General features: G+C 40.3%; 2 protein-coding genes across 2 annotated transcripts; one reads left to right on the forward strand and one right to left on the reverse strand.

Moving 5' to 3' along the window:
* Positions 1–15: 15 nt before the first annotated feature.
* On the forward strand, positions 16–6,477 carry LOC148045577 (DNA ligase 4-like). Its single transcript, XM_087716635.1, has 2 exons — positions 16–211; positions 3,474–6,477. The coding sequence occupies exon 2, from the start codon at positions 3,491–3,493 to the stop codon at positions 6,212–6,214; it is 2,724 nt and encodes a 907-aa protein (XP_087572761.1). The 5' UTR covers positions 16–211; positions 3,474–3,490; the 3' UTR covers positions 6,215–6,477.
* A 6,888-nt stretch (positions 6,478–13,365) lies between these two features.
* Positions 13,366–18,968, reverse strand: LOC148045578 (5-hydroxytryptamine receptor 2A-like). The gene is made up of 4 exons (XM_087715147.1): positions 18,566–18,968; positions 15,673–15,873; positions 14,074–14,834; positions 13,366–13,492 (listed from the first exon to the last, which is right to left on the reverse strand). Exons 1-4 carry the CDS (start codon positions 18,966–18,968, stop codon positions 13,415–13,417), a joined length of 1,443 nt encoding a protein of 480 aa, XP_087571273.1. The 3' UTR covers positions 13,366–13,414.
* Between the last annotated feature and the right edge of the window lie 7,992 nt (positions 18,969–26,960).

Below are 26,960 nucleotides of genomic sequence, written 5' to 3' on the forward strand. Positions count from 1 at the left end.
TGCGCACCAAGTTGGTGAACGCAGCAGAAATTGGCCAGAAAGGGGCTGGGGGAGTCTTTCTGGGGTTCGAGGGCAGGCCAGCGTTCCTGTTTCTATGGCGACTTCCGAACCGTCCCTGTGAGGTTCCGGAAGTAGCGCTTTAATAGGCCGCGGTTCGCCGTGGAATGAGGAGGTGCCGTTCTCTCTGATGACCGTAGCTTGTAATCTGCTGGTGAGAATACATTTGGGTACATACATCACATATACTCGTGAATAAGCCAACACTATAATTTTGAACCAAAGTAGCAATAAAAAACGTTGGTAGGTGGTAGGCCATCTACCAATAAAGCAATTCTTGAAGTTTCGCTTAATTTTCACATTTGGCTTCTCTGCGGGTGGTTTTTTTTTGGGTGGGGGGGTGTTAAAAGTTCAAGGTTTGGTTTACAGTATCTGCAGATGGACTTACTCGTAAACATATACACCGATACTTTAAAATGTGACCTCATATACTTATGGATACATTCATCTACGAATAAGATGAACCTATTTTTCCTGGATGTACTTTGGCATTTAAAATTCTAGGCTTATGCGTGAGGAATAGGTATATACAGGAATTTACAACTGGGTTGCTTAGTGATTGTTTGAAGTTACAAGAGAATCTTTCAGATTCATAGTTTTGAAGGCTACCCCCATTGACCACATGACAACCAGCTTGCATGTATGTATGTTTGCAGTGGCCTGCAGTCACATGACCATGGCTGAGGATGTTTTTTTTTGCAAAACTGGTTTTATTTCTGGTTTCTGACAAAGAATACTCAACAAACAATGGATTTGCTTAATGGCTGAAGCATTCAATAAACGACCATGTTTGCCTAATACCTGCTGCACAAGCCATCATAAAATTGGGGGATACATTTAATGCTCATCGTGACTTATGGCCATAATTTCAAGTTCAATTATGGGCATAATTTGAGGGCTATCTGTATAATACCTGTATGTTGTAGAGGACTGCTGGAAATGGGTCAAAAGCTGTACCCAACCCTGATAATTAGGTAGTACTGTGCTTGATCTTGCTTGCCCCAACCCTGTAGGCTTTTTCCAAAGCTTAAAAAAAAAACGCCCAGCTATATTCCTGGGGCATTGGAATGTGTTAAGGGCCCTATTACTTGGGTTTACTATTAGTTGACTAATCATCACAGCTGCTGTTTATACTTATTTATTTTCTGGGTGATTTTATTGTTTTAATACATTTAAATTGTTTTATAATTTTCAGAGTTATAAAACAATTTAAGAATCACTTGGTTGAGTTGGGCAGGTATAGAAATTGAACAAATAAATAAATCTACCATAGTTAAGTGGGCAATATTATCCTGAAAGTGCTGGAAGTTAAGAGTGTCCCCTCTTCGCCTAACAGTTCTTGATCCCACAGAATTGGGATAGGAGAATTGGTGGTTAAAGAGCAGCTACCCAAACATACTTTTCTTGCCTTTCCTCCTAGCTGCCTGAAATCTGTTGCCAGATCTGGCAGAGTTCGCACAAACTGTTGGAGACATGGATGATTAACTCATTCAGTGAGTCCATATTTTCCTACTGCTATAAGGCAAATGGCCTTGAAGATCAATAGGCAAGATTGGGGCAGGGACATAATGCACAGCAGCCTCTGGCTGTCACACCAACGTTATCTTGATACAAGATAAAACAGGTAGATGATAGGGCACTGCGTCTGACAAAAGAAGCTGAAAAACTAACTATATTGTATATACCATAGATTTAAAATATAATGTAAAACTGGAAAATATGTGTTCAGGGTGCCTTCTCTGTGGGTCAGAATGTGTTGATGATTACTTAATCACTTCTCATCCTCCAAGTACGGTTGCTGAAGTTTCTCTGATGTGCAGTTAACAGGCTGTGGGAATGACAGGTTTGATGTAGTTTGATGGCTCTGGTTTATAAACCAGGAGACACTGAGTTCTAGGTCTCCCTTGGGCATAAAAGATGATTAGGTGACTTTGAAGCAGTCACTATCAGTTAAGTCCACCTCACAAAGTTGTTGTAGGGAAACAGATGTATTAGATACGCTTGCTGTCTTAAGTTATAGATAAAAAGAAAAGACAAAAGTATAATAAGTCCTTAGAAGACAAATCTGGTGTCGCAGATTGTGTTGGTTTATTCTTCCAGTCTGGGCAGTGCTGAATCTGGGCAGCATTCTATGTTTCCACCAGATGTGGCAATCATGGTAGGAGAATGGGAAAGACTGATCAAGTATTGTATTCTCCTTTGCAGGTGGCCTAGCACAGAGTGGACTCAGTTGCTCTAGATTAAACTTCTCGCTATCTCCATCTGTACTCTTTCTGAGCAGCAGAATTCTGTTGGGTCAGCACCTTAAAGGCAGCAGGAGAATTGGCTATATTTTTTGTTTCTTTATTAGATGTTTATCCTGCCGTTATTACTTTTTAGGTAACTCAATAGCAATAACACTTGGACTTACATACCACTTTACGGAGTCAGCATATTACCCCCAACAATCTGGGTCCTCATTTTACTGACCTCGGAAAGATGGAAGGCTGAGTCAATCTTGAGCTGGTGAAAAGTGAACTGCCGAACGGCAGCTGACAGTCAGCAGAAATAGCCTGCAGTACTGCATTTAACCACTGTGCCATCACCACTCAAGATGGTGAACAATATGCTACTCCCTCCTCTGATTTTCCCTACAACAACAAACCTGTGAATTGGGTTGTGTAGAGAGAGAGTGGTCCAAAGTCACCTAGTGGGACTAGAATTCAATTTCCTGGTTTCTAAGCCATCACCTTAACCACTACACCAAACTCTCTCTCTAATCCTCTGGGACTAAGGATGCTGGATGCAGAAAGCAAACAAAAGAATACAAGCATAGCATGCTGCTCATAGAGGTACCTTCATTATCTGCTGCCATTGTACCACATTAAATATTAAAATTTGATGACTTACAAAGGTCTATGGGAGCATCACTGAAAAGTCTGGTGAGGTCAAATGTAGCTTTATGTCTCAATTAGTACACTTTTCCTTTATAAATCAGTGTTTGCTCAGTTTTCCTCACTGTTGCCATACAGTACTACCATATCATCATATAGCAAAAACACATTCAAAGGTAAATTAAGACTATAAAATTAGAATAACTGGATATGAAAAGAAACAATATAATAAAAATAAAATGGGAAGCTTCTTTGCTTACAGAGTATATAACATTGCAGCCTAAAACTCTTTTATTTAGTGTTTCAGGTGGCATTTGGCTTTGCCCGTGTATTTCATCTGATGATATTCTGACAACCAGTAGAATGTGTTTCTAACCACATATAGATTACTATGGCATAGCTGGAACCAGACAGTAAAACTAAGTTTATTACTTTGAGTTTAATGTTCATTGTGCAATGTCGAGGTATACAATTAAATCATGGTAAAACGATAACTAAAAAGATCTATACATTTGTAATTCCTTTGGTTGTTTCTTTTTGTAGAGAAAAAAACATCTAAGATGGCTTCAGTCCCTACTTCACATTCATCTTCCAAGCTAACTGTAGCATCACAAGTCCCATTTTCAGATCTCTGTTCAACATTAGAACAAATTCAGAAGTGCAAATCTCGACAAAACAAAACAAAGTATTTCAAGGATTTTCTAGATTCCTGGAGGAAATTTCATGATGCTCTTCATAAAAATGAGAAGGATGTGATAGATTCTTTTTATCCTGCAATGAGGCTTATTCTTCCACAGTTGGAAAGAGAGAGGATGGCCTATGGAATTAAAGAAACAGTGCTTGCTAAGCTCTATATTGAATTGCTAGATTTACCCAAAGATGGAAATGATGCTTACAAACTTGTAAATTTTCGAACACCCACTGTCTCACAAGGAAATGTTGGAGACTTTGCTATGATTGCCTACTTTGTTTTAAAAGAAAGATGCTTCAACAAAGGTCAACTGACCATACAACAAGTAAATGATCTTCTAGATTCTGTTTCTAATAATAATGCTGCCAAAAGGAAGGATCTAGTTAAGAAGAGCCTTCTTCAGTTAATAACTCAGAGCTCAGCACTAGAACAGAAGTGGTTGATCAGGATGATCATAAAGGATTTGAAACTTGGTGTCAGTCAGCAAACCTTACTTTCTATTTTCCATCCTGATGCTGTAGAATTGCACAGTGTCACAGATTTGGAAAAGGTTTGTAGGCAGCTGCATAATCCTTCGGTATCACTTAGTGATGCTTCTATTACATTATTTTCTGCCTTTAAACCAATGCTTGCTTCTATTGCCAGTGTGCGCCAAATTGAGAAACAAATGAATAATCAGACTTTTTACATAGAAACCAAATTAGATGGTGAACGAATGCAGATGCACAAAGATGGAGATGTTTACAAATACTTTTCCAGAAATGGATATGATTATACTCAGCAGTTTGGTGCTTCTCCTCTCGAAGGTTCATTGACTCCTTTCATTCATCAGGCCTTTAAAAATATTCAAAACTGCATTCTGGATGGTGAAATGATGGCCTATAATCCTACCACCCAGACATTTATGCAGAAAGGAAACAAGTTTGACATCAAAAAGATGGTGGAGGATTCTGAATTACAAACATGTTTCTGTGTATTTGATGTTCTTATGGTCGATGACCAAAAGTTGGGTCATGAGATGCTGAGCAAAAGATACAATATATTAAATACAATTTTTACACCAATAGCTGGTCGAGTGCAGATTGTTTCTAGAATTCAAGCCAACACACAGAAAGAAGTAGTAGATGCCCTAAACGAAGCCATTGATAACAGAGAAGAAGGAATTGTAATAAAAGACCCCATATCAATTTACAAGCCAGATAAGCGTGGGGAAGGATGGCTGAAGATCAAGCCAGAATATGTCAGTGGGTTGATGGATGAACTGGACCTTTTAATTATTGGAGGCTACTGGGGTAAAGGTCTTCGTGGTGGCATGATATCTCATTTTTTATGTGCGGTTGCTGAGACTCCTTTGCCTGGTGAAAAACCATCTAAATTCCATTCCATTTGTCGTGTTGGTTCCGGTTGCACTATGAAAGAACTGTATGATCTTGGCTTGAAATTAGCCACATATTGGAAAAAATACGATAGGAAGGTTCCACCTTGTAATATCTTATGTGGTGTTGAGAAGCCTCAAGTCTATATTGATCCTTGTAATTCAGTGATTGTTCAGATTAAAGCTGCTGAAATTGTGAGTAGTGATATGTATAAAACAGAATGTACATTACGTTTTCCACGCATTGAAAGAATAAGGGAAGATAAAGAATGGTATGAATGTATGACTCTTGACCTTCTAGAACAACTCAGAAGTAAAGCTGCTGGGAAGCTTGCTACAAAACACCTTGATGTAGTTGAGGATGAACCACAAGAAAAGAAGCGTAAAACTCTGGCAAAAAATAAAAAAGCAATTGGTTTAATGGATCATTTTAAAGCACCAGATCTTTCTAAAATAAACAAAGTTTCTAATATTTTTGAAGATGTTGAGTTTTGTATTATGACTGGGACACCAAATTATTCAAAGTATACCTTGGAAAGCAAAATAGCAGAATACGGTGGCAGCATAGTTCAAAATCCTGGGCCGGATACCTACTGTGTTGTGGCAGGAACTAAGAATGTTAGAGTGAAAAATATTATTTATTCCAACAAATATGATGTTGTGAGAGCAGAATGGCTTTTACAGTGTTTCCAAGCTGGCAAGTTTGTGCCGTGGCAGCCTGCTTTTATGATTCACATGTCTCCTGAAACAAAGCAACATTTTGCTTATGAATATGATACTTATGGTGATAGTTTCACAGCTGATACTGATCCACAAGAGTTGAAGGCAGTGTTCTCAAGAATTAATACCTCTGAAGAGATTTCTCAGGATGTGATTGCTGGCATAGAAGCCCGTTATTCTTGGGAAAGTTCCCTAAGTATGTTCAGGCAACAAACCATTTACCTGAGTCTTTTTGATGAAATGGGCAATTCAAGGGACAGAATAAATCAAACCAGATGTTTAACTGTAGAGTTGCTACTTCGTTTTCATGGAGCAAAAGTAGTGTCACAGCTTGAGGAAGATGTATCCCATGTAATTGGTGGAGAACATTCTGATTTGAAGAAAATAAAAGCCATCAGAAGGACTTTTAAGAAAAAGTTTAAAATTGTTTCTGAGCAATGGATAAAGGATTCTGTAAAAGCTGGAGAATTACAAAATGAAAACTTGTACATAATGTAAGATTTAAATTTGTAAGAAAAGTCTTGTTAGGATTGTGCAAAACGTTTGAAAGTGATTTGCAGTAACAGGAGCAGGAGTGAAGTACATCTCTTTCAAAATAACCATGCTTTCTGCAAGATGAGGTGGCTGCTTCCAAAGTTGTTTTCAGAGCACACTCTTAACCTGGCAGAATGTAGTTTTTGAATGTGTTGCACAATGCAATTCTTTTAATATTCCAACTCTCTTGAAGGTATGTGAATAAAAGAAAAAAATGCTCAGGAAAATGGGGATGATTATTTCTCAGTCTTAGGTTTTTATCTGTTTTACCTAGCTTTTAATGTATTTCTAGGGAAACCTATATTACTCAATTATATTTATTAAAATGTACAGATCCTAAATAAATTTTATTATTTGCAGCCAATAGGGCTATATGTTGAAATTTCCAATACTGAATGTGGTTTGAGATGTGGTTTAATTGTTTTAAAAAGTATCATCTATCTAAATCCGTGTTTCATTCATGTTTAATGTATTATTGTAATGATGAATTTTTAAATAAATGGATATGTATCCTCAGAATTTAAACATCTACAATCTTAAATGCATCATAGGAGTGCTTTCTCCAGCAAAGAGGCTTTTAGTTTTATAAACTTAATTAAAGTTTTATCAAAAGAGAATCCAGGGATCTATTTTCTGAAACTTGAAAGGGCTGCTTTTCAATAGTTTAGCGAGAATAGTTTGTTTTGCACATATTTTCTTTTTCCATCATTCTGTAATAAATATTTAATATAATTAAATAATATATGTATTTTAAAACTTGATTCTGTTTTGGAATAAGGAATTAGTTAAGAATATTTAATTTTATGTATATATTCAAGATTATGTTGATGACTGCAGTACAATTTCTAGTACTGATAATGTGTTTTATTAAAAGATATTACTAGGATTAAAACATGCTTGGGATAAACATGTCCATCATCTGACAAAAAAAATGAAAAAATAATTAAAGTTTTAATTAACTAATTTATTTTAATTAATTAAAAAGAAAAGGCTTTTCCAAAGAAGACAGAAGCCTTCAAGGGTGGGGTTGATCTGGCATCCCTGGAGACCTCCATTCTCTGCAAAAAGGCTTTTCCAAAGAGCATGGAAGCATGCATAAGGACACAAGATCTAAAGAAAACAGTTTCACCAGCATCTGAGAAGAAGGCTACTTTTTTGCCACCTGGCCTTGAGCTCTGTTGATCTTCAAAAGGTAAGGCAACCTGAATAGTGGGGGAGTATGAGATACCTCAGAGGGTGCAGGGAGGCCTTGGATGGCTGGAAGCACGTCGTTTGTTTCTGCACTAAGCCCCCATGGTCTTGCCCATCCCTGAGGTACCTCATTCACACTTAACAACCTCTGCATTCAATTAAAGAATGCATTGGAGGAGGAGCGATGGGGCTCCATTCAACATGATTTAGTTAATGTTATAACCATAACGGGCAGATGCTATTACAGTCATAACTTGGGGACTACCGGTAGTTGTGTTTCTCAAGAGGTAGTGAATTTGGGCAATGTATGTGTAAGTGCAAGAGCCAGTAGAATATGGTAGTTTTGATGATTGTGGAAAATGAGTTAATAGGAATTATTGAAGGGAGTAAAGGAACAAACTTCAATGCTAAGTATAAAAAAACCTGACACTTAAAAAAAGACAGTGAAAAGCCTGTATTATACTATCTAGAAAGGGGGGGGGGGACAACAAAAAACCCAAATGCCTAAAAATGGGAACAAAAATAAAAACTTATTACTCACAAATTATATCTAGTTCTATATAATTTAAATAGTGTGATGCATGTGTCCATTGGACATTATTACAGGTGATTGTACTAAAGCTGCCAAGAGTTTCCGGATGGTGGTTAATAAATAGTTAATCTACCCTACCTGCTTAGGAGAAAAAAAAACCAGAACCACCTCTGCCATCTTCAGCTTAGAGCTTTGCTGGCATCCTGCCATAAATTGTTAGGTGGCTGGGGGGAAGAGGAAATAGGCAATTTGCATGTAAGGGGTAGAGATGAGCTAAAGAGGGAATGGCAGGTTGACAGAAGCCAGAAGTGTGAGAATCAGCCTGTTCTCCCCAGTTGGTGGATACAGCCAGCCAGAATGGGTTGTCTCTGTCCAGTGGCCAATCGGACTGAGTCTACAGCTGTGACATCACTGATACCACTGGTGACTCCTCCCAGCTTTAGACTTGGCCCGATCAGGACTGGATGCATAAATTAATTCTCCAAATTAGCTACTTAATTAGATCTTTTTTTTTTCAAATTTATCCCTCAAAATGGCTTTAATTGGCTTGTCTAAGGTTTTGCTGCTGCTCTTCTTTAACTGTGATCTACGAATGCCTTTCCTCAGCTCCTACTGCATCGCGGGTGCCACAAGGTAACTCCGGAGCACCCCATGACTTCTAATCATAGGACAAACCAACGGTCTCTGTCCATCACGAGGCCTCCTGCTGGATTGATTTTGCCGCTGCTGCCCTCTGCGTTCTCTTCAGCTGCAAGCTCCAGAGGACATTTTGAAGCCTCGGGACCGTTTATTTTGGCGCCAAACCTCCGTTCGGTCTCTAGCCTCAGATCGATCTACAGGCTTTGCAGCACAGAGTGACAGATTCCTGTGGGGTGAGTCCCTGAACCACCAGTTACTATGGCATCCCCCAGGAGTGATCAAAGCCAGGCGAGCTCAGACATTTCTTCCCCTGATAGTCTGGTGGCAGGCCCTTCTGGAGTACATCCACCAGGAAAAGGCCAGCACAGAGCCTCGCCTAAAGGGCAAACCACCTGAAGTCTCCAAGGTGGCCCAAAAGGCAGAGGATCTTTGCCAGCGCCAGCTGGACAAGGAGTTTGCCAAAGCACAATGTTTGGTTGCCAAGCTCTAGGCTCAAGCCTCCACAGAGTGCTCTCCCAGCCCTCATCCTTTTCTGCCAGGCCCATTGCCGATGGACACCCCATGATCCACTGTTCTGTCCTCAGATAGTGAGGAAGAATCACAGGAGTCGCCATACCAGCCCAGTTTTGGGCCTGTTGAACCATCTCCTGCTCCTTTGGCTCCACAGCCTTCTCCTGAGGTACAGCTTTCATTTTTCTTGCCCCAGAGTCCCTTGCCATCAGTTGGGCTGGATATGGCCTCCATTATATCTGAGGCCATCAAGCAGGGGATTGCAACTGGCTTTCAACAACAAGGTTCTACTCCACAGGCTTCCAGTGTGCCATCACCTAGACCATCTCATACCAATAAAAGTCCATCTACTCAATCAATCCCATCTCATTCTGATCAGGTCTCAGTGGGAGGGGAGGAGGAAAAGGCAGTTAGGGATTCTGACTTGTCTGAAGATGAGGATTTAACCCCTGACCAGCCTACCTTCATAGGCTTATTCAAACCAGCTGTCTTTAAATCCCTTCTCCTTAGGGCCAAGAAAATTGCCAAGGTAGGATTAACTCCCCCTCAGGTGTCAGACTCAGGAATGGGGGAACCAATGGATCCCCTCTTTCTGGAACGCACAGTGGAGAAGGAAGTCATTCCTTCTACCCAATTATTTTTGGATTTAGTCCAAAGACAATGGGGCTCCCCGGGATCAGGTCCCCTTCCTGATTCTAGGACCCATAGGGACCTCAACAAAATTAAAGCTGCCATGGAATTTGCGGCAGACATCTCCCTCAATTCGGTCAAATTTTCATCTAAAGCCATGGCTTCTTCTATTTCTACCAGACGCTTGCTCTGGTTGAAACAGTGGCAAGCTGACGGAAGGGCCAAATGGAAGCTGGCTTCAGCTCCATTTGGGGGAGAAAAGCTTTTTGAGGCTTCGTTGGAACCGCTGCTGGTAGAATCTTGCGACAAGCGCAAGATTCTGCCTTCTCTTTTTAAAAAGCCAGAAAATAAGCTTGCTCCCTTCTACTGCAAGTCTTCCATTCAGGGAGGGGACGGGGGGGTTCTATGCCTCTCATCCCCAACGCCAATCTAATTTCAGGCAGTCCTACCAACCTCAGAACAGGTTTGGGAAGGGAAACCAACATTTCCTCCCCAGGAAACCATTCAAGGTCCATCCAACCAACCGTTCAGACGTCAGAAGTGCCTGTCTGGATGGTCTGCAGATCGGGGGTCATCTCTTGGCCTTTGCCAATCGATGGGCAGCCACGACCATGGATTAGTAGGTCCTGAACACCATAAAATTCAGCCTGTCATTGGAATTTCTCTGCCCCCCCCCCAAAAAAAATGCTTTTTCTTCCTTCTCCTGCTTCTTGGGAACCATCTCGCAGGCTCCTTATGGAACAAGCCATCTAACACCTAATGGAGATCCAGGCAATTCAACCGTCCCTCTGGATCAGGTAGGTCAAAGTTTTTACTCACGACTGTTTGTCGTGTCAAAAGCTTCAGACGGATGGAGAGCAATCCTCGACCTAAAGACTCTGAACCTGTATATCAAATATCACAGGCTCAAAATGCATTACCTTCAAACCAGTCTGGAGGGGATCAGGGAGGGCGACCATCTAACATCGGTGGACTTAACGGAGGCATACATCCACATCCACATCCTACCTGCCCACAGGCAGTTCCTAAGGTTTTGCTATGCATCAAAGCGCTACCAGTACAAGGCACTCCCTTTCAGCCTGTCATCAGGACCGAGGGTGTTCACAGACTACAGTGCAACCTCGACAATGTCTTAATACAATCCAGGTCAGCAAACCAGATGCACAGAGATCCCCAGACTGCTCTTTTGACACCTAGGGAACATGGATTCTCCATAAACATGGAGAAAAGCCACCTTGTCTCCACAACAAGACTAGGTGCAGTAATCGACACGGTGCAGGGCACAATCTTTCCTGAGACCGTCTCTCTAGTCTGCAGCAGATGGCCCAACAGCTGAAAAGGAACCACAGAACATCTCTCCTCCATCTCTCCCAACTACTGGGCAGGATGGTCTTCTGCTTCGGCATTGTCCCCTGGTCCAGACTACACAGCAGGAAGCTGCAGTGGTTCCTGCTGCCGCATCAAAGAGCCAACAGGAGCTGCTCGCCAAGACAGGTCACATTGCCATTAGAGGTAACCAGGCCCCTGGGGTGGTGGTTCTCTCCAAAGGTGGCTCAGGGGTCTTTCTTCCGGTACCTGGCCCACATCACGATCACCACGGATGCCAGCCTCATGGGTTGGGGGGGCACCTCCACTCTCAGATAGCACAGGGCACCTGGTCTCCTCGAGAGACAAAACACAACATCAACTGGCTCAAGCTGTGAGTTGTTTACCTAGCTCTCAAGCAGTTCCAAGACTTTGTGGCAAACTCACACGTGCTGGTCCTCATGGACAATATAACAGTGGAAGCGCACAAACTGGCAAGGCGGTGCATGATCCTGCACACTGATGGATGAGGCAAGGCGCCTGGGCAGAACATCATCTGTTGTCCCTCCGCGCAGAACACATCAGCGGAGTGGACAACATGCAGGCGGACTGGCTGAGTCGATCCCAGGTCGATCATGTGTAATGGAGCATAACACCATAGCTGTTCCGCAAACTGAGCAACAGATTTGGAGCTCCAGTGGTGGACCTGTTTTCGACTCATCTCAACAGCAAGCTGCCCACTTTCACCAGGTGTGCTAGTCTGGGGTTGGCAGGGGTGGATGCCTTTCGTTGCAGGTGGCATTCCCTTCGCTCCCCCTGTTCCAGAGGGTGATCTGGAAAACAATCAAAGAGCAGGCTAAGCTCATCCTTCTGGCTCCACACTGGCCGCACAGGCTGTGGTTCGCGGACTTGGTCAACCTCTCAGTGGCCTCTCGGTGGCCCCTCCATGATGGATCCCCTTGCACAAAGCCACCCTGACAAAAAGCTCCTTCATCCATACCGACCCACTCGGGTTACAATTGACCGCTTGGAGATTGAGCAGACAGACCTAGCTGCAGCGAACTTCAGTTCAATTGGTCACTGGACAAAGACAACCCATTCTGGCTGCTGTCTCCACTGTCCGGTTAACGGGCATATCAGGTAAGGACCAACCCCGATTCCAGTTCAAGGCTGCAAAGCCTGAGAAAGAAATGTGAACAGCAGCTCCAAACATCTGAGCGGTTCCCAAAACATGTATGCGGCACATCATTGGATGAAGACAAACCAGACAAATGGTGGAGGGCCGGGGACAAAGTAGAATACTGTAACACTTTGAGTGGGAACTTTAGTTCTAGGCTGCAACCAATATTGCAACCACTAATCCTTAGTAAAAGAAACTATCATTTCAACCAAATGGAGTTGAGGGTCTGTCTTTCCTAGAGACTTAGCTGTGGAAGGTCTGACACAGTTGGACACCCAGGGTACTTTTATTTGGCACCTGGCTGAGAAAAGAGCTAAAGGTGCCAAATTTCCAAGAGCAGACTGTGAGTGCCTGAAGTTTCATATCACTTGACACTGTACAAAGGCAATTGTTGGGTTAACCATGTCCCCTATTTTGCCACAGTCTGCTGCAATTGCTAATAAATGTGAGTTTGATGTCTTAGAAAAAATTATGCATACTAAAAGATAAGTTTGTAATCTTTGGAAGTATTTGTAATAGAGAATTACGGTGTTATGCAAGATGAAGTTCATGTTACTGCAAAAGCCAGTCTCTTTCAGCTTTAATCAAACCATAATAAGATTATTGTAGCACATTGTATTTAAAAGGCAGTTTTTTTCTCATAGCTATTGAAACATCTCCTCTTGAAGTTAGAACTAATACAGTAACATGTACAAGGAAAAAGAGAGGAACTCTTATATTCATATGCATTCTAGATAATGTCTTTCTCTTCTGGGATTCTCAGATCTATATAAATTAAACCAAATTGAAAAACTAATATTATGCTATGCACAGTTATATTTAGAAGATCTACCAGTAGATAGCCCTGAAGAAAAGTGTTAAATTCTTATGGAGATATCTGTGGAATGTAGAATCATAGAGACCTAGATGTATATGGGATGTCTTCTGACAATATGGCTGTAATCACATTACATACAGTAATCAATCAAATTCAGTTTCATTATTGATATAATTGGAGAATAAAGACTCAATTTTCTAAAGTGCAAGTTTTATCTGATAAAATTAAATGTAATTAAAGAAACCATTAGCCCTATTTTCTGTGGGTGCACAACAAAATGAATTAAAAATTACTGTAACTGCCTGGCTGGATTGGTACATGTCATTAAATCAGGCACAATTCACTTAACAACTGCCTTGCTCAGCAATGGAAATTCTGGTTCCAATTGTGGTTGTAATTTGAGGAGGACCTGTGTAATGAGTCATAGTAATTCAACGTCTGTAGAAGAAGAAATTGCTATTTAATTTGCAGTAATGGATCTGAATGTGTCATTTTTATCAGCTTTTGAATTGATTTTTCTTTTCAGCAAAAGCAAGGAAAACATATTTTAGCAATTAATTTATTTGACTTCTGTTTATAACTTATTTCATATTATGCCCACCATTATATTTCCTATGTTTTCTTTTAATTAGTTTGATATAAAATGTATTTGGTATAGTTAAATCAAAAAATTACATTGTACTGCTCTCATTTTCCAAATCTAATGTTACATGACATTATACTTTACAACCATGTTGCGTAGCAACAGAAATTCCATCTCAGTTACTGTCATTAAGTGAGTGCTACATAGTCCTGGAAATTGCAATGAGTGACTTTAATGAGTCATACATAGGAGTAGCTGCATTCACACTCCTATTTCCAGCATTGAAAAAAGTGAGAGACAAATCTTTGATAGTGAAGCATTGTCTTGCAAATTCCCAGCAAAGTTGCATACTATTTTTCCAGGTCAGCTTTCTCCAGCTTGCAGAATATACACAGTTAAGGAAAATAGTCTTGTGCCAGAATCACAAGCAGCTAACTTTTTCATTCATGTTGCTGACTTTGCTCTTTAAGGTTTCATCCAGATCATGTATTTCAGATGTCCCTGTAGCCATCAACTTAGATTCCTTTCTTAAACATTTCATTTGTGTTAACTGATGTGAGTTGTACACAACAGTAGGAATAGTGTTCACTAAGAACGACTGCAGAGGTTTCTTTTTCTCTTTGTAATGACATTGGAGGTAACGTACAAAAGCAGATCGGTAGGTTTTACTGAATAATGTATATATAAGTGGGTTGACTGCTGAAGAAAGGTAGCCAATCCAAACAAAAATGTTAAGCAGATCCTCAATTACATCTTTGTAACACGCCTCCTTGCAAAAAGCTATCATCACATTTGTGATGAAAAAAGGACACCACATTACCACAAACAGGAAAAAGACAATGCCAAGTACCTTGGATGCTTTCTGTTCATTACTTATTGATTGCATCTTTCTCCTTTTAAAAGTTCCCGATTCTTTGTTCAGAGAGTGCGTGAAATGCTTATCCAAAGAAAGAGAACTTTGAGGAAAAAACTTGAATGAGCCAGGTTTTGAATCAAGATCATTCATGCATGATGTGGCTTCTTTCTGAAGAGATTTTATAGTTAAAAAATAGGTGATCACCATGATAACAAGTGGAATAAAAAATGCTACAAAAGAACCAATTAAAACAAACTTCTCTTCCACAAGAAAACAGCTTCCATTCTTGAAAACTTTAGAATTATCATGGAATCCAAATATAAGAACTGGCATTGAAATACCTATATGTTTAGTTAAAAAAAAGATAAGTATAATTATTTTCACTTTTAAAAATATGTCATTCTGTGATGTACCACAATGGGTGCCCACTCATTCCCAATAACATTCTTGCACATAAAGATCAGACCATCACTGCAGAGCGTGAATTTGCTTCCTTGAAGTTTGCACAGCTATTCAGTAGAAACTAAAAACAAAGTACCGTCTTACAAATACAAGTTAAAGGTTTTGGCTTTGATAGTAGCTACAAGCACTGTGTAAACTCTACAAGGACAGATTGGAAAACCACTTGAACAAATTGCTGAATTCAAACATCGCCAGCAACACCAATTTTATATGTTAGAATTTCAATTCAAAAATGTGAATGTTTATTACAGTAGTTCGTTAGCTTTTATTGGGGGGAAAAACCACAATCAAGATTTTCCTGTTTGGCAGGTTTAGTAATAATACAGGCAGCACTCAATCAATGACCTTTCATTCAGCAACCATTTAAAGTTGTATGCTGCTGAATGGGGTGAAACTATAACCGTTCCTTGTACAAATCTCCAAATTTGTATGATCATGAGTTGGCTGCTTGGTAACCAGTTCACAATTACGATGGCCATGACATCCCATGGTCACCGTTTGTAAACTTCTCAGTTGCTTTCCTACAAGTAAAATAAATGGGGAAGCTGGTGGGGAGAAACAGTGATCCCATAATTCTGGGACACTGACTGTAGGATTTGCCTTAACAGCAACTGAAAATGCATAGCTTTAGAGAGAGATTGAGAAAGGATGCACATATAATTTTACTGAAAGTAAAAATCTCTGATAATAATATAACCCAAAGATTGAATAACTCACCTATTGATACTGTCCAAACAAGAGCAATTTTTGCCAAGGCCTTTGTTCTGGAGTTAAACCGGCTGTGATGAATGGGATTTTGAATGGCAATATAGCGATCCAGAGATATGGCACAGAGATGCATGATGGAGGCAGTGGAGAAAAGCACATCAAAATAAATCCACACAGCACAGAGGTTCCTGGGCAGTGGCCATCTATATTCTGTAACCAAGGAGAGTGCTTATTAATTGTACAGCAGTTGGAAATCTATATCTATATTTCACTGATATGAAATGTATTTTCTATTGTTATATTTTACCTCATCCATCTACAGATTTTTAAAAGTGGTCAGTCCATATCTTTCAGGCTCTTGGAGGCTCCCATATCCAATTCTGAAGCCAGCAGAGTTTTCTAGATTTTACTGTGGCTGATATGGTAGCAGATCTGTTAAGGTTTAATGATACAATTGCCTTTGTGCCTCCCATCTTTGGACTTCTTTGAAATTATACAGTTTGTACCAAAACCTCCTTAAATCTGGGAGGGAGGGCACATCAAACCCTATCCAGTGTTAATGTCACATTTAAACTAATTGTAATTGTATTTATATAATTTCTAATTTCTCTGTTTTCAGCTTTCAAGGTAGTCTAGTGAAACTGTCATTAAAGAAAGATAAAATTGGAAGCGACAACAGCAGTACCAGTCCAATGAATATTTCTGATGATAAATACCTAGGGCTTCTTTTTCTATTGTGCCATTATTGCAACCATTCCCCTACCATGATATATTCCATTCAAATTAAATTTTAATTTATTAAAATATACTGTACTGTTGTAAACCAGAAAAAGAGACCAGAAAAAGTAGACAAATTACAAACATCCCATTTTAAAAACTGTTCAAACTTGAGATTAAAAATATCTAGAATATCTTCACATCCAGTAGGTTGCAGCTTTTATTGCAATGTGTTGAAAATGTGTTCCCTTGACTGTTTAATGTATTTACAGATAAATGTATGAGGAAAACTTGTCCTGATGTTAGCAATCTATTTAGTAGATGTGAATCTACATTTCCTTTTGTATGTAGTTGTAACCACCTTGTTGGCTGAGAACTCACATGAAAGACATTAATGCGCACTTAAATCTTTATACATTCCCTATACTGTATATGATTTGTAAATGCAGTGTTTAGTAAATGCAAGCACCAAAACTTACTTTAAATTTTAAAGTGATGTACAAAGGTATCCAGATAAGTGTTTTGGCTATCTATTATTAGAGATATTGTCATGTAACACAGGTGTGGTTTGCTGTGCAAACAGCTGACTAGAGGGTCCAAAGCATTGATTCCTTATTCCGGATATCCAGTTTCAAAAACTCCTTCTCAGTACTATTGTCTATGTAGTGGTGTTATTCAGCATCACTTTACAGGTAATCCCCAAATTATGACAGCTCACTTAGCAACCATTTGAAGTTACGACCTAACCTCCCCCCCAAGTACTTATGACCCAGTCCCAAAATTATGAATGTTGCAGCACTACGGCCATCTTTCACACAAATGAATGTCCATAGCACTCTTAAAAACTTCTCTCTCACTTATCCCTGAAGCATATTATAGAAACCTGTAATTTTGTCTAGAGAACTTTAACTTCAAGAGCATAATGATCTCTATGCATAATGACAGCATAATGATCTCAAACCCTGTGTTGTTTCAGAAAATAAAAATTCATTTGGACAGTGTGAAATATTCCAAATTAATCTACAAATGCAAGATCGGTTTTCTGTTATTCCTTTAACTATTATTAATAATTTCTACTTTAGTTTCTACTTTATTTATATGCCATTCTTCCTATTCAAAAACCCTGAACGACCTCACATAGGATATCTCTCCCAGCCATAGGCATTGAGGGTTGCTCTTCTTTGGAATTTAAGCCTCAGACATCCGATCCTGCACAATGCATTCCCTCAAACATTAAATATGTAAGCCACCCAGAGTCATTCACTGAGATGGGCAATTAATAAACATTCAATCAAACAAACTAATATTAGTTCCTAAGCCATATGCAGCCTTACAGATATCACCCTCTCCACTACATTCTGCCTCAAGCATCTGGATTTATAATGCTTGTGTATCAAGGTTACTTTCTTATCCTTTAATTACTGAGGAACTCCGGCAAATGAATCATAGTTAGGCAATGATCTTTTAAAACCTGGCATAACTTTTTATCAGGCTATCCAAAGTAGTGATAACATTGAAAATGGTGTCACACGCACCTGTATGCAAACAGTTTTATAATGATACACCTAATTTCATTAGTTTGTTAGAGTTAGCTGTATAAATATAAAACAGTCATTTATTTTAATTCCCAACTATGTGGATATTCTTATCTTCAAATTTTTTCTCCTAAATTCCCCATATAATGATGAGATGTGGTTCTTAGCCCCATTATTAGTCTAATCTAAAATTTAATGATTTTGCAGTCTGATTTTTTGAACTATGAAATCTGAATAGTAAACGCAACAGATGTTGCACATGTTTAAAATATACAGTGCTGTACTTAGTGATCGTTAAGTTCAATACAAATATTTTTTTTAAGTACCAGCTATCAAATTGTGCAAATATTCGGCAATCTAGTACTTTTTGGATACATTGGAGCTACAACTCCTAGAATTCTCAGACAACCATGAGGACAGAATGAGGACTGAAGGGGGAGTTTTGTAGTCAACAATGCTCTATTATTTGAGAAACATTGAAAGCATCATGCAGCATTAAGATTTCAGACATCCACATCATCTAGTTCAAAATTCTAATTTTTTAGAAAGCCTCTTTTCATTGAATCTATAGTTTACATTAAAGTAACTTGTAATATGCATATTAATCAATTAAGGTATATTGAGTTTTAAAGGCTGTTAATGATACTCACCATATAATATAGTTAGCATTGATATCGGCATGACAAGAAAACCCAAGAGCATATCAGTTATTGCAAGTGACATCAGGAAATAATTTGTGGCATTGTGCAACTTCTTTTCTAGTGAGACAGCCAAGATGACTAGAGTATTTCCAAAAATGGTTATAATAATCACAATAATAGTTAAAAGAGCAGGCCAGTTTTTCTCATGAAGAATAGGAAATAATGATGTAGTCAGGTTCCCTTCACAAGGACAGTTTGTTGTATGATCAAAGTCTGCAGTCACATTGCATAAACAAGACTTGTTAATTTCTTCAGATGTAAGTACACTTCTGTTGAATTTTCTAGCTTGGCTTAATTCTAGTAAGGAATGTGCTATTAGATTCACAGGCCATTCTTCAGAAAAAATATCCATTTCTAAAAATTCTGAAACTGGTGAGTACATACCATTAAAAATGAAAATTGCAGCTGTTTTATTACCATCAAGCTCTATATTGGTTATTAGTGCCAAAAATGAAATAAAATTTTAGAAAGAAAACTGACAGTCATTCAGATGATAATTCATATATAATTTGATATTATTATATACAATGAGTCTTGCTGAACAATTAGTCAATTTCAAAAGGTTAAGGAAAAGAAAAAGCAATTCATCCTTCTCCAATGTTTTTAGTCCTAGTGATCTTCCCCCAAAACATTTTAATCATGTAACTGACAATTTAAAAATATTGAAATAATTAGTTATAATTATTATTTTGTCCTATCATGGAAGTTATTAAATACCATATTTATTTAATGTTATCATTCTGAAAAACGCTATAAGAAAAACACTTACAATGTATTTGAAAAATCCCCTCTATTAAATTAATGCTGTGCCTTGATATATTTTATCCTTCATTGTTTGTGCTGGCATAATATTCTTTAGTTCCAGTTTGCATGAATCAAATGCATTTTGCAGACTCCTCAGCTGCCCTCTTACAATAACACTGTTTCCTTCTTTGTCCTTTACAGCTGCTCCACTTATATTGTACTTCCCTCTGTTCTTTTTGTTCTTAAGGAGAATTATGTTGAAAGAATGATCTCTGGATAATCATTCCAAAAAATTATAATGCCCGGAGAAAGAAATTTCTGAAGGAGGTTCAAAATATTTTCTAGCAAAAATGGAAGTGAATTCTTTTTTGTCCTGTTTCTTTATAAGACGTCTCATTACTTTTGACGTTACAGAAACGGCAAAGGCAGAAGGAGAATAAACTGAACAGAGCTGGATTTTTTTTTTACATGTTGCAGTTTTATATGTATCAATGTGAGGCATTCATACTTTTAAAAAAAAAATTACCCACAGGATATCCTGCAGAACAGCTGTTGATAACAGCAGCCTGTAATAAAGTAGGTTCTTCTATGAAAAAGAAGAAGCTAGGAATTGCATATAATGGGCAAACATCAGATTATTCCTTTCAATAAATTGATCACATCCTGGCTCTAAATTTAAAGTTGAATATTACACTGTTAATAATGTTAATTGGGAGCGGCAGTGTAATTTTGATGGAAGAAATTGTCTTTGAATGCTTTTTGGATTACAAACAACTAACTCGGCCTGCTTGAAAAAAAGCATATAGAAAGCAATTGTCTGAACACCTCTAAACAACCATAAAACTTCAGCTCGAAATTGCCTTGAAGGACACCTGTGCATGACACAGCCTTCCTCTCCTAACCGGGCTGTATCTAAGGGCAGCTACCATAACATTTATTTTCTATGAAGTGCTGTTTCCCACTGTCTCCAAATCAACAGAAGCCTTGTTGTTGGCAGAACATGTAGGATCTGTGGTGTGTCTGAAGTTAATGACGTGGTGGTGAAGTTGGGGGATCTTCCCCAGCATCTCTCAGCTGCTTTCAAAAAGTGTCATTGTGTGGCTGGTGCATGCAGACTTCAGATTCCCAAATGACTGGCTTGGCATTGTATATTTTTCTACTTGTGTCACCACATGTAGGAAAAGAAGACCCAACTGTCAGCAGCTGCCCATAGGACTCAGAACTCTATCCATTAGCATCTAGCTATGTGGGTAAGAATTATAACCAGTAGTTTACTGCTGTTGATAACACTGAGTCCCTTGTCTACTAGCCATTTTTATGTGTATGTGAGGCTGATTAGAAGGGTGCTCAGCTACCCATATGTTATGATTGGACAAACACATTATGCAGTACATTATTTAATACATAGATTAGAGTGATCACCATCACTAGTCATGCCCATGCTTGGTGAATCAGATGCTGATCAGCTATGTGTATTGGGAAAACTGTATGTCAAACAGGAACTTCTGTTCCTTGAGTGCAAACTCCATCATCCCACACCTTTGGTCAGGTGTTAAGAGTAAACCAATGAGGTAAAGTCTTATGAGTAAAACAGAGGAGACTCTATTATTTTATTGGCCCCTCTGCAATCAAGTTTTGTTGAATTGCTAAATCCACCACTCTAGATATATGAACTCGCCTCTTCCCCCATCAAGGACAAAAATTGGTAGACATTTTCCTACTGACAATGTAATCCACCAATCACCGTATTTTAAGTTGCTCTTCAGCATCACTCATCAGACTTGTTAATGAAGCAAAGTTGAGATCAACTACAAGAGTAAAGCAAATTTATATAGTACTGGCATACTGGAGCACATTAATTAGATTGTCTAGGTCTAGTCTATATATCAGTAAAATTAAAATAGCATCTATGATATGTTTACTCCCCATGATGTCATCCCATTTGGTTGATGCCACACTCTCCTCTATGCTATATTGCAACAGAACTTTATTCCCTTCGGAACTCCCCCTTTCCCGGGGATGGCCTTCTTGTCTATCAAGACCAGTGGTGGGTTTCAAAAATTGTTCGAACCTACTCTGTGGGTGTGGCCTCCTTTGTGGGAGTGGCTGGCCGCCCATGTGACCGGATGGGAGTGGCTTGCTGCTCATGTGACCGGATATGAAGATGCCGATGACACTTGTCAGAACCACCTTAAATTACCTCACACACAGCACTGGCATGCATAAGAATAGGATGTAAACTTGTTTTTTAAAAGGCATCTTTGGTTTGCGTTAAAACAACTTCAACACACGCAATGTTCTGATTGCACCACAAACGCAGTAGTCATCCTTACCTTTCACAGAGGCACTGAGTTTTATAAATATGAGCATGATAGTGTAGAATAATCATATCCAAGGACCAGTGGTGGGTTTCAAAAAAGTTTGGAACCTCTTCTGTAGGTGTGGCCTGCTTTCCGGGTCCACTGGTGGAACCTCTTCTAACCGGTTCGGTAGATTTGACGAACTGGTTCTACCGAATAGGTGCGAACTGGTAGGAACCCACCTCTGATCAAGACGCTTCCTTAATGATGGATCTTGGGATCCTGAGAGGTGGCATGCGAAGAAGAGACTTCTTAGGTTTTTTTTACAGGGGTTTCTAAATCAAATTTTAAGGGGGGGCGGGGGGGGTTGATACGGATGGCTCAGACAGGCTTGGGGGGGAGCCTGCCAGGGCACAGGCCAGAGCTAACTAATGGGCGCGGGTCGGGAGTGCTGGGAAGGGTTGGGATTCTGGGGGAGACATTAAGCCATTCCATTGGGGGGGGTCACCATCTCTGCTGTTTGTGGGAGAGGCAGATATGGTGGGGGCCGAGGGCCAAATTATGTTTGGGGGATGTGGCTTCGCTGTTTAAGAGCGATCACACGTTCCAACCCTCATCACCCTTCTCACACCCCTGGGTGCTCGGGATTACAAGACCCTGGTCTCCGGCTGGTGTTGCTTAACGCCAGGTCTGTGGTACAGGGTAGAGTGGACCTGGCATGTATTACGGAGACCTGGTTGGGCCATGAGGGGGGTGTTCCCCTTAGTGAATTATGCCCACCAGGCTTCTGGGCATTTCACCAGTCGAGAACCCAGGGCAGAGGTGGGGGGGTGGCGGTGGTTATTAGGGAAAGTCTCGGACCTCAGGAGGTCACTGTTCCTCAGATAGGCCGGTGTGAGTCCCTTTTTGTGAAATGGGGCCTTGGAGTTCAGGTGGGCCTTTTTGTTACATACCTGTCTCCCTGCTACGTTTCATCGGCCCTGCCGGAGCTGCTAAATGTGTTAGCTGGATTGGCAGTTGATTTCCCCAGGCTTATGATCCTGGGGGATTTCAATCTGCTTTCCATTGGCAAGACATCTGAGTCAGCTTGGGAGTTCATGGCTTCCATGACGGCTATGGACCTAACTCAGTTAATTCAAGACCCCACCCATAATGGGGGACACACGCTTGACCTGATTTTTGTCTCTGGGCAATGGATGAATGATCTAGATTTAGGGGATATTTCTATCCAACCCTTGTCATGGTCGGATCATTTCCTCATCAGGCTTGACTTCCATACTACTACCCCTCACCGCAGGGAGACGGAACCGACTAGATGGTTCTGCCCCAGGTGCCTGATGGACCCTGAAAGGTTCCTGATGGAGCTTGGGACTTTTCCAGAATCCCTTGCTCACAACTCAACCGAAGCCTTAGTGGAAGCCTGGAATAGGGCGGCCACTGGGGCTTTGGATCGTGTTGTGCCTTTGCGGCCTCTGACCCAGCGTTGATCCCGGGTAGCTCCCTGGTTTACCGAGGAGCTCCGGGAGATGAAACGCCGGAAAAGATGCCTAGAGAGTGGTTGGAGGGCCAGTCAGTCCGAATCTGATCGAAACTAGTAAGAATTCATATTAAATCCTACTTAGTGGCGATAAAAGCGGCAAAATGGCAACATTTTTCCGCTCTTATCATGTCCACAGATAACTGTCCAGCCGCCCTGTTTAGGGTGACCCGCTCCTTACTTAACCAAGGAACTGGAAAAGACCCCTTGCAGGGTAGGGCTGAAGAATTTGTTCAGTATCTGCAGGATAAAATCACTCAGATCCGGACAGGCTTGGACTCTGACTGGGTAGATTCGGGCGAGTCAACAGGGATGAATCTTGTGAAGACCATCTGGGATGAGTTTGACCCTGTGACCCCCAAGGGCATGGACAGGATTATGGGGAGACTCAGTGCTGCCACTTGTGTGCTGGACCCGTGTCCCTCTTGGTTAGTCTCGACTTCCCGGGAGGTGACACGAGGCTGGCTCCAGGCGATTACCAACTCTTCGTTGAGAGAGGGATTCTTAAGGAATGAGATCATCCATGGTTTTGGGGTACGGTATCATCAATATGCTGATGATACCCAACTTTTCATCTCTACCCCAAACCACCCAAACGATGCCCTCGATGTGGTGTCCCGATGCCTGGAGGTGTGCGGATCTAGATGGGGAGGAACAGACTCAAGTTCAATCCCTCCAAGACTGAGTGGCTGTGGTTTCCATCATCCCGATTTGTGCATCTTGTTCCATCGTTGATCATAGGGGAAGAAATTTTAGCCTCTTCAGAGAGGGCCCACAATCTGGGTGTCCTCCTGGATACATGGCTTAGTTTAGAAGAACACCTGACGGCCGTGACTTTTACCAGGTTCGCCTGGTACATCAGTTGCGCCCCTTCCTGGATCGGGATGCTCTGTACACAGTTACTCATGCCCTCGTCCTTTCTCGCCTGGACTACTGTAACGCTCTCTACATGGGGCTGCCCTTGAAGAGCACCCAGAGGTTTCAGCTCGTCCAGAATGCGGCTGTGCGGGTTATTGTGGGGGCACCTAGGTGCTCCCATGTTACAACCCTTTTAGGCGGCCTGCACTGGTTGCCGGTTGTCTTCCGGGTGCGATTCAAGGTACTAATTATGACCTTTAAAGCGCTCCATGGCTTAGGTCCAGGATACCTGTGAGACCACCTACTGCCACCGGTAGCCTCCCACCATCCAATCATCCAGTGCAATCCCACAGAGTTGGCCTCCTCAGGTTGCCGTCGGCCAGACAATGTCGGCTAGTGACCCCCAGGGGGATAGCCTTCTCTGTGGGAGCACCTTCCCTCTGGAGCTTCGTATGATCCCCGACCTCCGGTCCTTCCGACACGCCCTAAAAAGTTGGCTTTTCCAGCAAGCCAGCCTGGCCTGAACAAAACAAAATAAATTATTGATCATTGTTAATTTTAATTTGCATTTTTTAAATGTTATTGTTAATTCTAATTGGGTTTGTTTGGGATATTCTATTTAATTTTTTAAAACTTTTGTATTATGTGTTTCTTTTAATGTTGTATGCCGCCCTGAGTCCTTGGGAGAAGGGCAGCATATAAATCTAATAAACCTAAACCTAAACCTACTAAAAATAAACATTTTATATTCAATGAACATAAAGGAGAGAAAACAGGGCTCCCAATTTGAGAGGCTGATGAGTACAGTATATTTAAGAAGTATACTATATACTATCAAAGAAAGTAGGGGAGAAGAAAAATGAAGAGTGTTGATGCTCAGTTGACTAATGGAGTCACTATACAAATGCCAAAGGGCATTGAATAGTATTTTAGTTGGTGTCTAACTAGTATACAAAATAATTTAGATATCACTTGGGCAAACAAAACATGTTTCCTATATCTCCAATAATTCTAAAGGGCTTATTTTAAGGCACACATGCTCATATAAACATGTTTATACCCTGTGCACTTTTTAAACATGTATATTATGGTATATGTCTGGACTCTTTGTGGGGTTTGGGAATAGGAGGCACTGTTTTGTGGTAGCTCTTCTTTTCCTCCATGGCCAGTTTCAGCTAGTGTTGTGGGGAGAGGTCAAACACTAGGTCCCCACAGTGTGAGGTGCCTTGAGGTTAATGTCTGCTTCCTCTCCTCTTTTAACATCTACATGAAACCATTGGGTGCGGTCCATAGCATAGGATATACTATCATCAGAATGTTGATGATACCCAGCTATAGATCCCCGGCCCTGTCCAGGCAACTGATACTATTGCTATGCTGGCCAAGTGCTTAGAGGACTGAGGGCCTCGATGGTGAGAAACTGGCTTTGCTCAATCCTAGCAAGACAAAGTGCCTTTGAGTTTTTGACCCCTAGAGTGTGATTTGCCATCCTTGACGCCTTGGATAATTCCTTGGACTGAGCTGGTGCCCAATTTGGACATCCATCTGGAGTCTAGACTCACGTTAGATATTCAAGGAACAGGTGGCAGACAATTCAGAAGCTTCAATGGATCCAGAATGAAGCACTGCACACAGTATTGGGTGATCCTAGGTTTACCCATGTTCTACCTCTGCTATGTGCACTGCATTGGCACCCAGTTTCCATTCAGGTGGAATTCAAGGTTCTGATTATCAGCTTTAAAATCTTACATCATGGCACGGGACCAACTTATTTAGGGAATCACCTCTTTCTGAGAGTAATCACCCATCTTACCGTATCAGATAGAGTAGGTATGTTCTAAACTCCTTCTTTGAAATCTTGTACCTAGTGGGACTTCGGAAGCATGCCTTTCCATGGCTGCACCTACCTTATGGAATGTTCTGCCTCCGATGATTCAGCAGGCCTTTTGGAAAGCTATCAAGACATGGTTTTTTACCAGGGGCTGGGATAGAACCAGGATATCTGGAGCTGATTGTGGGGCAATCCACAATGATGGGGGCACTGATTTTTTGATTTTATGGTTTTATAGTTATTGGTTTTATTATTTTAAGTAGTTATTTGTGGGCATTAAATATTTTATATCAATAAAAATATAGCACAAGTTGAAAATGAATACATTGAATTTGATGAAAAAGCATCCCACCCCCCTATTTCTCCTCCTATTTCTAGGCAGAAAAAATATGGACCTCAGCAATAACAAGAATAGAAAAATATGTCATAAACAGTGTGTAGATTTTATAAATATTTGCAGAAAAAAGAAAAGAAAAATAGAAAATCCAAGTAGAATACAAGGGGATGAAGAATCATTTGTAATCTAGAAACAAATCATGGTATAAACAAACCTTAGCATTTTTTTTCTGCAATGTTTCCATGATATTAGTTTCATCTATATTTGTAAAACTTTTAAAAAAACTTTTAATTAAAAAAAGAGTCTTCTGTTTTATTAAGAAAGTGAAATGATGACAATCCCTCCATTTCCTATGTTATACCTATGGCCCTGGATGTGTGGATTGTGCCAGTTCTGCTTCCTCCTACTCCAGATGAGGAAAATGGCTCCCTCAAGCTGTTTTCAGCTTAGCAGGTTTCACAGCTTTCAAAACCAGCATTCAGTCCCCTTCCTTGAAACAGAATGGTTTGGTGTTATGTTGTCATAAATCTTCTAACTTTTTCAACAACTGAACAAAGTTATCTTTAAACTGGTTTGGAGAATATTTTTATATTTGGAAAGAGTGAGTTTCCTCCTTTTCTACATATATTGTAATCACGAGGCTCCCCATAATCTTTCCAGTAAAAGTTGAAGAGATTTCTAAATGATATAATATAGCTTTTAAAATCCTATTAAAGTGTTTGGTCTAAGACAAGCAA

The sequence above is a fragment of the Thamnophis sirtalis genome, unplaced genomic scaffold (genome assembly GCF_051295495.1).
Source record: "Thamnophis sirtalis isolate CommonGarterSnake01/CBP01778 unplaced genomic scaffold, rThaSir2_p1.2 scaffold_5, whole genome shotgun sequence".
Classification (NCBI taxonomy): domain Eukaryota; kingdom Metazoa; phylum Chordata; class Lepidosauria; order Squamata; family Natricidae; genus Thamnophis; species Thamnophis sirtalis.

Bases quoted from the DNA above. Each gene is read 5' to 3' on its own strand.
- LOC148045577 (XM_087716635.1), top strand. From the start codon at position 3,491: ATGGCTTCAGTCCCTACTTCACATTCATCTTCCAAGCTAACTGTAGCA.
- LOC148045578 (XM_087715147.1), bottom strand. From the start codon at position 18,968: ATGGATATTTTTTCTGAAGAATGGCCTGTGAATCTAATAGCACATTCC. The intron at 15,874-18,565 runs GTGAGTATCATT...CCTTGGTTACAG, and splicing joins AATGCTAACTATATTATATG to AATATAGATGGCCACTGCCC. The intron at 14,835-15,672 runs GTGAGTTATTCA...CTAAACATATAG, and splicing joins TGTTTGGACAGTATCAATAG to GTATTTCAATGCCAGTTCTT.